Here is a 13,676-nt window from a genome sequence, read left to right as displayed (position 1 = left end):
CTGTAATATTTTTATTGCAAGTTTAAACAGATATCTACTGGCTGTTTCCCTGACAGCCACTAGGTGTTGCTTCTTCAGTGAGAACCAAGTCTGTCTCAGTTCTTGATTGATAGAAGCATTTGATTGGCACATAGTGGTGATTACTGTGCATGCATGTTAAGACCACAATGCTTCTTTAGAGAGGCATTTGAGTGTACAAAATGGTTAATGATTATTTTTTTAAATAAAAGGGGGGGGGGGGGAGCTGTGAAACCTAAGCAATTCAACTAACACTAGGGGCCAACAATTAAAACGTGCCTCCTCCCCCCCTGTAGTGTTCCCAAGGTATTCCTATAATATTATAACACATTAAGAAAAATCTGAACATTTTGTGAGAAAATCTGTTTCATTGCTTTTTAAAAACCATTTCATTGCTTTTTAAAAAGGGACAAGCAAAATTGCTTTAACTGGAGGCAGGTCAAATAATCACAATTTTATATCCTACTCAAATGATAACTAATTCATACAAAACATCATATTCAGACAATTATACAAATGTACAAAAAAAAAGCATCTGCTTTCTTCCATTTTCTCTGTAACACTCTAAATGCGTTTGTTTATTAGGCTATGGTGGAATGCGTTGGTGGATTGTCAATATTATCTTTCGCTGTTGAGCAGAGACTTTGTAAATTTAAGAAGCACTCAAATAAACACACAACAATGGTTTGTTCATACAGAGACTTCAAATGATTACCTTTAAGTATACATCATGTCCTGATTGAACTGCTTAACACGCGTTTCAGAGGCAAGGCTAGAAGACGTGCACACAAAACCTTTTCACCTACAACAAACAAACCATATTCCTATTATTCTGAACAAATGAATTTGTCATGTAAATCGTAGACGGATCGATCCGTGTAGGTGTAGATTAACAGAATTCTTTTCCATTTGTAGCAGGTGAAAAGGATGTCCTCATGAATTATAGAATAGGGTGTGAGCCAGCGATAGGCAACCTGGCACTCTTAAAGGGGAACAACCATGGAAAACATTTTTTTTCTTATATGTTGCACTATATATTAATAAATTGAACTTTTCAGAGTAGTAAACTAAGTTAAAAAAGATGATTTTCCTTCCTAGACTTCGCTAATTGATTTAGTTATTATTTATTAAAAATGTTTTAACTTTTAATAATTTTTTTATCTCTTTAGTCTATGAAACACCACTTCTATTTTTTTTACCCTTAGTTAAACTTTTTGAAACAAAATCTGCTTTTTTTCTGGTTATTTTCCTCTCTCTCCAGTGCCAGTTGCTGTGTTCTCAGAGTATTCTACAGCCAGCAATCAGCGTAGGTAATTTTTACAATTATTATATGCCTGTAAATACACTAAATAGAGAAGGGACACAGACACTCGCCCTTTGATACATTATTTTTGTGAGTTCATCTAAAAAATAAATATAAACCTCATTATATTTGAAACTAAAGAGCTATTATACCTACTGTTAACTTGCCAAGTAGCATATATTAATATATATATCAAAAGTCATTTCTCCGTAATAGTTCCCTTTAAGTTGTTGCTGAATGCGGATGTTGGGAGTCGGAGTTTAACAGCAGGATGCCTACCTCTGATAGGCTCTCTTTTGCCATATTTATCAAACCATCACTATTTTAACAAGGCTGTTTGTTTGCATACAAGATTCTTCAAATAAAAACATAAAATAAAATGCAATGCCCTTATATGTACAGAAACTTAGATTGTGCCAGCAACAAAGAACCAATTGGCCCAATGAGTCAGTCCGTTATGAAATCTCGGACCGATGCTTATTTGTGCTCTTAGGACAGTCTATCGGACATTTCGAGTAATTCTTCAAATATTTCAGTCTTTACAACCTCACCTGAAAGGCTTATCAGTCTTTATACTACCCTTTCTGAAAAATAGTATTTTCTCACATTATAGTGATATTGGATCCTAGAAAGTTATATTTTAACCCCTTACAAAGACGATGTGCTAATATCAACTGTGATATTACACCCCACATCGAAGCACGTTAGTGATTTAAAGTGATTTGGACATAAGTAGAATCGCATACTGCAGATCTGCAAAGTGTATTTCTTTGGGCACCTCTTAATTTTGGATATGTCCTGTAACTTTGCTTAGGATCCACAGTAAAAAGTTTAGTAAAATCTTAAAAAGTACCCTGTACTGTGATGTATTGCTTAACCAGGCTTCCCTTGTTAAAGGAAAACAGACAGGGTTTAGCACAGCGACACTGATACAGTAAGTGTAAATCAATGACCCCAGTCTTGAAAATATATATTTTACCTACAGGGAGGGACACCAACCTATTGTGCGTACAATGGGTGCTGACTACTAATTCTGTTAGTGGAAAGAGTTCAAACAAAAGGACACTAAAAGGCACTGACTGTAAATGGGAAAAGAGAGAGGAGGAACATTAGACGTGAGGATTTAAGGAGAGAAACATTGATGGAAAAGATAGATAGAGACCGATATCCACCTGAGATTATTTCACTGATCTGGTGAGAGGGTAAAAAGAGACTTCAATGTGATGAGTCACAAAAAGCATACAAAGAAGTAAACAAAGTATTGGGGATTGATAAAAGCAATGACATAAAACAGACACAGAAAGACATAAATGGAGACATGAAGGGACACCTCCCAACATTCCGATTTACCAAGGACGGGTACATTTGTATTAAAGGGTGTAGCTGGAGGTGATCAGAAGGGAAGCTAGTGAAGGCAGTTTGATGACATACTAAAATCCACTTATGTAACTAGAAGAGAAACTTAGTTACTTATAATTAGACCAAATTGACCCAAACTGATTTTCAAACAAATGTACTGATTTGAAGAAAGGGAGGAACAGGTGAGTATTGGGTCCTAACGTGGGACAGATCTTCCCAAAAAAGGGACATGAGAGGCATGAAAATACCTATTAGCCTCAGCCATGGGGTAAGTTCCTGCCTTATGGGTTATCGTAGTTAGCTTCCGAACATGTTCAACTTACGCGATTCTACTTCTGATCACAATACAAAAAAATAAACCGTCTCTCCATTAGAATGTCTACTATCGGGTTGTTACTGTTGTACCTGATGTACTGTACTATTGACATTTTTGTCTTTTCTTGGTGACTCGTTGACGTGTGGAGTGAGTCATGAATAAAGATTTACAATAAAAACAAACAGTACTACATCCATACAAACAATAACAACAAGAAAAAAAAGGAAATAGTTAAAGCTTTGATAGAGTGAAAGCAAAATGACTGTGCAATACATAAAATAGAGATACAGTGGGGGCCATCTTACATCTTAGATATGACAGGCAAGGTGTAGATATAACTAAGTGCCACTAGTGTAAACACAAGCAGACAGCTGCCTCTAGCAACATGCTTAATGTGATCATGGGGCCATCCTGCCCTGAGAAAGACCTCATGAAGCATAGTTTTACAATACAATGTTTCCTGTAATTATTACACATTGACTGGTTAGAGCAGTGGTATTGTCACCGCCATAGAACGGGGAGACCTAGGTTTGAATCCCAGTTCGACCCTTATCAGTAGTTGTCCGTGGGCAAGACACCCACCGATACATATCCAGCTACCTCAAATCCTCATAGATTGTAAGCTCCTTTGAGCAGGGTCTTCTTTACCTCAATAACGGTAAAAAATAACAACAATAAAATTGTGTCTTGTAAATGTTGCTTCTCCTGCTACCATCATTACATTGTTAGATCCTTCCTTAGTCTGGAGTCATATATATCTCTAGTCCTGCAGCCTTACGAAACATAGAACGCACAGCATTAAGTGAACATCAGCCTGATGCGGCTTTAACCATAGCAACTTTCTTGTGTACAAACAAAATAAAATTAGATTTTTGTTATTTTTATAATTTCATTTTCAAGATTGTGTTGTTCTTGTTTTTTTGCAGGAATATTGTGTTCCCTTCTCCTCCCTCCCTCCCCCCCAAAAAACCATAAAGACAAAATAAATAAAACTCGACACTGGATAGTGCCGAATAATGCCCCTCTTTCCCCAGCACTGAATACGTGAATAACGACCTAATTACAGCTTTCATATTGTCACATGCATAATGCTACAGTGTGGCAAAAGCTTTCCTATAAAAATGAGAAATTCTACTATTTAAAGGAAGGGTGAAAAATATAAAAGCTGTGTTAAAATGATCAGTGTTGATATTTTACTAGAGTGGGGTAGTCAACCAAAAGCACCCCAGCATTTTCTGAACTACAGCTTCTGTGGTGTGGGCCACAGATATAAAACATCATTGGGTTTGTAGTTCTACAGCAGCCGCTGGCTGCTCACCCCTGTACAGAAAGGTTGATCAGTTAGATTTTGTAGGGGGCACACCAGGGCGCCGTGTTGGGATGATTTTAGGCTTCAGTGAATTTTTTGTGTCCTCTTCTTCCTCCAGATCACTGTCGCAAACATGGACGACGACGCTGGGGGTGGAGTCTGTCCCTGCATGTAGTTCATACTTCTGACCTTTAATAAAATAATAAAAAAAAAAAAAAAACAAGATTATGAATGCAGATGGGACATAACATAAAAAGTCCTTTCCCATTCTAAATATGCACCCTGTCATAAGGGTAATTATTGCGCATGTCAGATTGATAGCCACTGTAATCAAATCAATTGTAGCCCCAATGATTGCTTTACTGTAAAATATTTTTAAAAACAGTGGTGGCAAAAGAGGTCACTGTGAAAATCAGAAAGACAACAAATGTCTGCTGCAATATGATCCGTATAGCATTTACCTGATGGCCAGCTCAGCATGAAACATTAGGTTACTTTATGTCTCTTTGGTTATCACAGCTCACACTGATCAAGGCACTCTGGCCATTCTTGTACGAAGTGCATTGGTAAAACATGCTGCGGGGACACTTTTCAAAAGGCAACAGACAGGATTTTATGGTGGGGATGGAATCTAAAAATGTATATAGGGCTATACGCTACAGTGAGAATTCAAAGAGAATTTTTACATTCAAGGACAAAAAAGACATAATGGGAAAATTCTGTAAGCCAGCTACACTTTCAGTTTAGCGAATCAGGCCTTAAATTTGAAATGTGCATTGAATTCGCCATTTATTAAATAACTGATCATATCTGTATGATGAGATGCATGATAAAAAGTCAGAAATCTATTGTTTTTCCGTTAAGCAATATTCAGACTGGAGGTGCCCAAGTGGCATCTAACATTCTTTTCTGCCCTGTTGACGGCCTGCCATTGAGGAGATGCTGATCTTCTCCACTCCAAGCAAGCCAATACATTCATGGAAAAATGAATATAATATAATATCTCTCTTATGTAAGAACAAATCAAACATTTCAGTAATTTAATCCGTGCACCGCAGCAAGCGGTAGATTGCTCCCACTGTCCCACATGCACTTTGTACGAACGGATATTGTTTGTAAAAAAAAAAAAAAAAAGAGCACAGAGGAGTGTCAATAGTGTGACCATATCTTAGCAAATTCACTTTCAGACTTTCATATATTCAGATTTCAGAGTTGTTATACAATTAAAAGGCAACATTTCTAGCTTTAGCCCAACGCAGCCATGTGAAACATCTTACATGATATTTAGCCAGCCTTTGGACATCATGGGAATAGTTATTGGAAACATCTGGATACTATGATTAGCCATCGCTGATATAGGGGCATGCAATAATTGTTCTGATAATCAGGATACTATGCAGAGTAGGCCATTAGCTGTGAATTCTGGGAAATAGTCTAATGTTTTTTTGACAGTTTCTATGGAGATTGCTGCTTCTTCAGCACTTTGCCCCAGAATGCTCTTTATATGTAATTCAATAATTGTCTTCTAAAATTCACTGAGGATTTCAGCACCACAGACAGCTCTGTGCAACCAGGAGCCCACGTAACATATTGATCACATGTCCATCAAATTGTTATAATCCTGTCTTCTATCAATACAATAGCTAAAGCAAAACAATCACATTTAATTAAACTTGAATATAAATGCTTGTTTCAGAGAGAAAACAAAGCTTAAAGGGACAGTCTAAATATCAAAACCAATTTCACGTCATGACTCAGTGTTGGTGTGTAGACCGTGCCCCTGTAGACTCACCGCTCAATTCTCTGCCATTTCGGAGTTAAATGTATGTTTATGTAGTCTTAGCCTAGTCCTAGCTGTATTTACCTTAGGAGTTCTTGTCTTTTGCTCTGTTAATTACCCACCAGTGCAATAATGTGTGAGATTAAATAAAATTACAGAGAATAATTCAAAGTTTAACAAGAAGAAACCAGATTTCTTCCCGACTAGTCTGCACTCAGACTGAGTAGACAGATCGACAGAGAAGTACATTCTGGGCCGTATTCCGAAACAATGTAACTATTTTATTTAATTTCAGTTATATGATTTGTAAAACATTTAATTTATTTAATTAGTTCATATTGTTATATATATATATTTTTTTTATTGCCTTGTTGAAATGCTTTAAAAATAAGATTGTTTTAACATTTGCTTTCCCTTTAAATCGGTTGGACCTATGTGCATGCCATATGGTTGAGTTACTCTACCGATACTCGAGTACTGAGATGCAAGGAACATTCAGAATTAACTGCAATGTGAGGAGCAAAGATAGGGAATCAGTTAATAAATCCATATCTTTCACTCATAAAATGATGGTGGTTTTAACACTATAGGGTCAGGGATACATGTTTGTGTTCCTGACCCTATAGTGTTCCTTTAATTCATTTCCTGCAAATATGATTCGCCCCATGCCTGCCTGATTCACCCCATACCTGCCCAGCGGCACATGCAGCCCTTGCAGCCCCACTGGACCCCAGGTGAGCAATCTACTCCAGTTCTCCCACGGAGACTGGGTGGAGTTAAATTAAAATATTTTTTTTAAAAAAATAATAGTAATTTGTGAGTGTTGGGGGGAAATGTGTATGAGTGTGTGTCCGTCATTTAATATGTGTGTGTGTGTGTGTATGTATGTATGTCAGTGTGTGTGTCTGTCAGTCACTCTGTGTATGTCTGTCAATGAGTGTGTGTGTGTGCCTGTCAGTTAATATGTGTGTGTGCCTGTCAGTGTGTGTGTCTGTGAGTCTGTGTCTGTCTGTGAGTGTGTGTGTGTCTGTCAGTTAATGTGTGTGTATGAATGTCAGTGTGAGTGTGTGTGTGTCTGTAAGTGAGTGTGTGTTTGTGTCTGTCAGTCACTCTGTGTGTCAGTAAGTGTGTGTCTGAGTGTCTGTGTATCTGTGAGTGTCAGTGTGTATAATGGTCGTGTTTAATTGCCATGTTGGCACTTTGAGGAAAAAGAGTTGGTTTGTATTGCGGTTTGGGCACTCGGGCTCAAAAATGTTCGCCATCACTGATATAGGGGAAGGAATCAGGTAAATGTCACTGGAAAAACAGGGAAAAGGTGAGAGAAATAATCAGAGATGTAAATCAAGGAGCAATACAAAATTATAAAATGAAAAAAACAGAGCTAAAGGAAAGAAATGAAAAAAATACATCTAAAAAAAGGAAAAATGCAATAAATAGAAATATGGCTGGAGCAGAGTGAAAGGGCAGAGGGTAGGTACAGGGTAAGTGGTTCCCTGGAGTAATTCAGCCAGCTCTGGTGTATCAGGAACCCATTTGCTTTCCTGTCTTCCAGTCTCCAAATAATTTCTCCTCTGACGTCAATGCTCCCAGCTTGAGCCGAGGGCCAATCGGTCTCTGTCACTCGCAGCCATCTCGCTGGTTATATATACACAAAGGAGCTCTATTCTCCAGCAAAGCATATAAATGACTTCCCCGTCCCTCTCTCCGGATAATAATAGAAGCCCAAATGTCACATTCTTTTACTGATGAAATCTTTGCTCTCAGCACTTTTCTGGGAAGGAAGGTTTCAAAGCTCCAGTTGCCTGGTTGCACTGGAAAATCTCAAGTTAAATGGTGATTATTTTCTAGAAGGTAGAACGCAGTTTAGACAATTAGCACACTCTGCTCTGAACCAGCAATCAAGAGGTAAACAGGGTGTTGGAATGATTTGCCACAGCAACACAATACATCCTTTAACATATTCCTGATGCTGCCATTGATCCAAAAATAAACTAAAGACAGGAAAATCTTACACGTGTATTGATTAACAAGTGTGCTCCAAAAAGGGTCACAGAATCCTATATGTCTATATGAAAATCAGATATCATTTCAAAGAACACTATAGGCGCCAAAAACAACTTTAGTTTAATGAAGCAGTTTGGGGTGTGTATATCAATTCCCTGCAGTCTCACTGCTCAATTCTCTGCCATTCAGGAGTTAAATCACTTTTGTTTCTGTTTACGCATTCCCTATTCAAACAGCCTTCCTAAACACTTCCTGTATAGAGAGATCTAATGATCATACTTCTTTATTGCACAATCTGTTTAAATTAGAATTTCTTATCTCCTGCAAGCTCAGACCTCCATTTGCTGGATTGCTGTATGCCCATCCAGTCTCCCCTATTGCCTGACAAGAGGCTGTGATGAATAATTAATAAATGTTAGCGTGACTCACCGCTCCCTCATCTCACTGCTCGTAATTACTCTCAGTGATGTAAAGTGAAAGGTATATTTCTAATTAATCTCTGCATAAGAAAACAGAGACCATCTGGGTTTGTATCAGACACGGTTTGCTCCGCAGACCTGCAAACAGCTAAACCGTAAACGGAAAGGTCAAAATGAACATCTCACATTGGCTGTCAATGGTAAGGCCGAAATAAATTTACACCCAAGGTGCCGTACAGCTGCTGCGAGCTTACTGCAGAAAATTCAGGCTGACTATTGAATCCATATTTACTTAATGACTTTACCGAGAGTTTTTTTTTACTTTTTTCCTTGTAAGTAGCTCACTCAGCTGGTAACCAGGTTTTTTTAGCAGCAGCTACTTCACTAATACATACAGGACGCTGGCGTATGCCCCTGGGTGGCACTGCCGCAGATACCTTGAGAATCATAAATTAATGGAAACTAAATTAGGGTAATGTGTACAGCACTCAGTGAGATAGAGACAGGGTTAGTCAGTCAGATGTATTTACGATTACGGGACATTATGCGCACATTAAAAAAAAAATACCCCAAATTGCCAAATTGGATTACTTGATAATACCCATCAGCAAGGTGTATGACCATTCCTGTATAATGATGATACATGGTTAATCATCTACAGCAATCTACAGACTAATATTGTCGTTTTAATTTTGTGCGCCAACTGCATGCCATGTTTGAAATGATTTGTTAAGGAAAGTAACTAGTAGGGTAAGTAGCTATTATATATAAAACTACTGGTTTTGGTTAGAGTAACCCTAACTATCCTGGTCATGGTCAAAGTTTACAAAAAAAAGGCTTACAGTTATCTCTCTACCATCACTAATGCCAAATTTGTCCAGGGGAGAGAAGAATAGGCAGGCCAGGCTGAGCAGAGGACAATGGTGGCAAGGAGGGTGGGGGAAAATGCTGTGATTGGACGTTGTCACCAGCATGCTGTGTGTGTTGACGTCAGACATACAATATGCACAGAATTGACACTAGCTGGTTCCCCATCCACATCGGCACTGCCAGAGATGTACTAATGTTATTTTTTATTATTTTAAAGTCGTTATGTCACATTTCTCTTTGCACAAGATATTTTTTGTTGTTACATACAATGCATAATTTACATATGTTAATTACTTACTGTCAGGGGGGGAGAACAGCTTACAGGAAGGTAAAGTAGAAGGAGCAGAAATGAACAGAAAGGTTCTGCAAGGGGCGGGAGTGGTCAGCAAGGAGTATGAAGGGGCAGCAAGGAGCAGGAGGGTAAAGTAGAAGGAGCAGAAATGAGCAGGAAGGGGGAGCAAGGAGCAGAAGGGCTCAGCAAGGAGCAGGAGGGGTCAGCAAGGAGTAGGAAGGGTCTGCAATGGGCAGGAGGGGTCAGCAAGAAGCAGGAGGGGTCCGCAAGGAGTAGGAAGGGTCTGCAATGGGCAGGAGGGCTCAGCAAGAAGTAGGAAGGGGCAGCAAGAAGCAGGAGGGGTCAGCAAGGAGTAGGAGTGGTCAGCAAGGAGTAGAAAGGGGTAGCAAGGAGCAAGAAAGGGCAGCAAGAAACAGGAAGGGGTAAGAACAGTCTGCAAGGAGCAGAGTGGTCAGCAAGAAATAGGAAGGGACAGCAAGGAGCAGGAAGGGACAGCAAGAAGCTGTCACACCCTGTTCCTGGCTGCGGATCATTATGGTGATGGCTTCTGGTATCCAGTACTCTTTTTACAATTCTTGTTTAGTTTTTCTTGTTTTTTCTGGTTTTCTAGTCTATGTCTGGTTTTCTTTATGCTGGGTTTTTCTGGGTTCATTCCTGTAATCCGTCCCTGGAATTCCCAGTCTCTTGGATTCATTTAAATGTTTGTTTTATGTTGCCACACCCGTTTGTTTTCCATAATTTATTTTGTTTCAGAGTTCCTGCAGGCAGCTCCTCAAGGCTTCTGCCCTTTCTTGCAGGTAAGTGCTATATATGTCTTTTGGTTGTTTTAGCATACATTAGGCAGTGTAGGACCTGCTAGATATGGGGTACATTGGTGTTGTTGGCAGGCTTATGCAATGTATGATCATATAGTGTGACTAAATCCGCATGATTTTCATATATAGTACTTAGTTATTTCTCCTCTTGTTTTGCCTATCATATCTTGTCTTGTTTTAGTTTGTATACCCAGTCCATGTACAGTCCTGTCCAGTCTTGCCCAAGTTATGTTCATGTTTCCCTCATGTCTTGTGTACATGTTCTGGGTTTTGCTTCCTATCCTTTTCTGGTTCTGGGTTCTATTAGTTCTGTCTTGTTTTCATGTTTGGGAGGTCTGCTTAATTCCTGCTCCTAGTTCCTGGGATCCGCATAAGCTGAATCAGGGTTCTGGTTGTGGCTGCACAAACGTTGGTGCTCAACACCAGGGGTTACTCTGCACCAGACCCTGACCTATCCACTCTCACGCTGAAGACTCCCACTTATCATCAGGCATTCTGGGTCCTGGTCCTTGCACCGCCGCCCAAACAGTGTCTGGGTCCTGGGCACCGGACCGCCACCCTGACAGAAGCAGGAAGGGGTAGGAAAAGTCTGCAAGGAGCAGGAGGGTAAAGTAGAAGGGGAAGAAATGAGCAGGAAGGGTCAGCAAGGACAGGAGGGGTCAGCAAGGAGCAGGAAGGGTCAGCAAGAAGCAGGAGGGGTCAGCAAGGAGTAGGAAGGGTCTGCAAGGGGCAGGAGGGGTCAGCAAGGAGCAGGAAGGGTCAGCAAGGAGTAGGAAGGTTCTGCAAGAAGTAGGAAGCAAGGAGTAGGAAGAGGCAGCAAGGAGTAGGACGGGTCTGCAAGGAGCAGGAAGGGTCTGCAAGGAGCAGAAAGGGGCAACAAGGAGCAGGAAGGGGCAGCAAGGAGAAAGAAGAAGCAGGAAGGGGCAGAAAAAATCAGAAGAAGCACAAAGGTAAAGTAGGAGAATGAACAGAAAGGGCCTACATGGAACAGAAAGGGTCAGCAAGGAGCTGGAAGGGGCAGCAAGAAGCAGGAAGGGACTGCAAGAAGCAGGAAGGGGCAGCAAGAAGCAGGAAAGGGCTGCAAGAAGCAGGAAGGGGCAGAAAGAAGCAGGAAGTGGCTGCAAGGAGAAGGAAAGGTCTGCAATGAGCAGAAAGGGCCAGCAAGGAGCACAACGGTAAAGGAGCAGAATAAATCAGAAGGAGCACAAAGGTAAAGTAGGAGAAGGAACAAAAAGGGTCTAAAAGAAGCGCAAAGAGCAGGAAGGGACAGAAGGAGTCAAAAAGGTGAAGGAGCAGAAAGAATCAGGAGCACAAAGGTATAGTAGGAAAAGGAGCAGAAAGGAGAAGGAACAGAAATGAGCAGGAAGGGACATCAAGGAGAAGGACAAGTAAAGTGATATCCCCACTTCATTCTGGACACCACATCATAAGGCTTTGGTACCTGGGCCTGGCAGGGAAACTTTGGACCTCATCTCCCCAGGTAAAAAAAATATCAGTGTTAATGTGTTCACTTTTATTTACTGAGTGTCAGGAAACACAGAGGGCTGCTGGGTAGGGGTGCCGCTGATTGGCTAGAGCAGTCAGCTGGCACTCTAAGCCAATCAGTAGCTTCCCATTCATAAAAACGTAAAACATTTTTAGGAATCGGGAACTAGCGATTGGCTTAGAGCGTCAGCTGACCACTCTAGCCAATCAGCGGCACCCATGCCTGACATCAATCTGCACTTCCTGACACTCCGTTTCAGAAGCCAAATACCACTGAGCTACCTGGAGATCTGGAGCTAGAGGAAGCCTTCAATCATTTCAGAGCGGTTTCACCCCTTAATGGAAAGAGAGCAGCCAGGGGCCTCCTTGCATCATAGCATTTTCATTTAGATGAAGTTGTTATGGTGACTAGAATGTTCCTTTAATTTGTTTAGAGGAACACTATAGTGTCGGGAATACAAACATGTATTCCTGACACCATAGTTGTGAAAACGCTATTCACCCTGGCTTTATGTGATAATGACTATGCTCCTCCACTTCATGACACTGTCGAAAAGGGGCCAAGCATGGATGTCATTACTATTATGCCTCCCCCCCTCCCCCCCCCCCCCCCGGCTTCTGTAGAGATGTGCATAGGAATGTGTACAGAACACTACACTAAGCAGCCCGGAACTCTTGTTCTGGGCTGGCTAATGACGCTCCAATGAGGTGGAGTTACACCTCTGGTAGTAAAGGGGTTAAACTCAGTATGTGCAGTTTTTCGTAGTACCACGCTGCACCTACAGACTCCATGGCACCATCACTACTTCAAATCAGCAAAGTGGTCATGTTGCTTGAAGTAACCCTTAAACTGTGAATTAAATGTAGCTCGTATGTTCTTTTACAGATCTTATTCCAGAATTGAATATCAATTAATGATAGCAGGACTGCATGGAGCTCCCAAGGCTAAATAATCTGGGTGCTCAATGCTGCCATAGGGGATTTTGGGACTTAATTGGATGGCAGCAAAGTGCTACATTTGGTCCTGAAGGAGTTAAGACCAGTTCATAGACCTGAAATGATATTTCAAACCACTTCCCTTATTCTGCTTTTGTTATCAAACCCATGAATTTTTGAAAAGCAAAACCCAAAAGAAAGAACTATATATAAATGCTGACAATGAGAGCACCGAGCGCCAGACTCTGCCATTCATATCGCACTAAGGACATAAAAAGAAAAGACATTTGTTATGAACTTGGCATGGTTCACAGTTGGCAGTAATCTACGGGGCAGCCATTCGCTGGAGATCAAAAGGCTACGAATAAAGAATACCAATTTATTAGGAACATGGAAACTGAAGGAGGTTGGTTATACAATAGTAATAATAATAATACCAAGATATTTATCCATTCAGCTGTTTCCAATTTCCAAGTATATCCTGAGGTCTAGACTTTACAGAGAATAGTTAAGTTAAGATGAGGAGAGTACCATGGAACACAAGTTTCATTTGTCAAAAATCATGTGAATTATTGGAGGAGGAGTGTATTAAAATATCCACTCATTAATTTAGATTTCAAGTGTTTAGGGAAGTGGTCTCCTGCACCACACAGCTACCCTGTAGCAATAGAACTTGAACAAATCCCAGGAATTAAATGAGGATAGTAGCACATTTAAAGCTCAACAAGTCCGGCATCCTTGTTAGATAAAGAGTTGTTATGGCTACTAGA

General features: G+C 40.4%; 1 protein-coding gene across 3 annotated transcripts in view; it reads right to left on the bottom strand.

Annotated features, from left to right (window-relative positions):
* Window positions 1-1,625: 1,625 nt before the first annotated feature.
* The window catches only part of RCAN2 (regulator of calcineurin 2), a 92,054-nt gene continuing 80,003 nt past the window's right edge, over window positions 1,626-13,676 (bottom strand). For all 3 annotated transcript variants that reach the window (XM_063442061.1, XM_063442059.1, XM_063442062.1), the window contains one exon: window positions 1,626-4,494. In XM_063442061.1, the coding sequence (XP_063298131.1) occupies window positions 4,334-4,494 (161 nt within the window). In that variant the 3' untranslated portion in view covers window positions 1,626-4,333. The remainder of the gene's footprint in view (window positions 4,495-13,676) is intronic.

Source organism: Pelobates fuscus, chromosome 2, assembly GCF_036172605.1.
Source record: "Pelobates fuscus isolate aPelFus1 chromosome 2, aPelFus1.pri, whole genome shotgun sequence".
Classification (NCBI taxonomy): Eukaryota; Metazoa; Chordata; class Amphibia; order Anura; family Pelobatidae; genus Pelobates; species Pelobates fuscus.
This window is presented reverse-complemented; position numbering and strand designations above follow the sequence as displayed.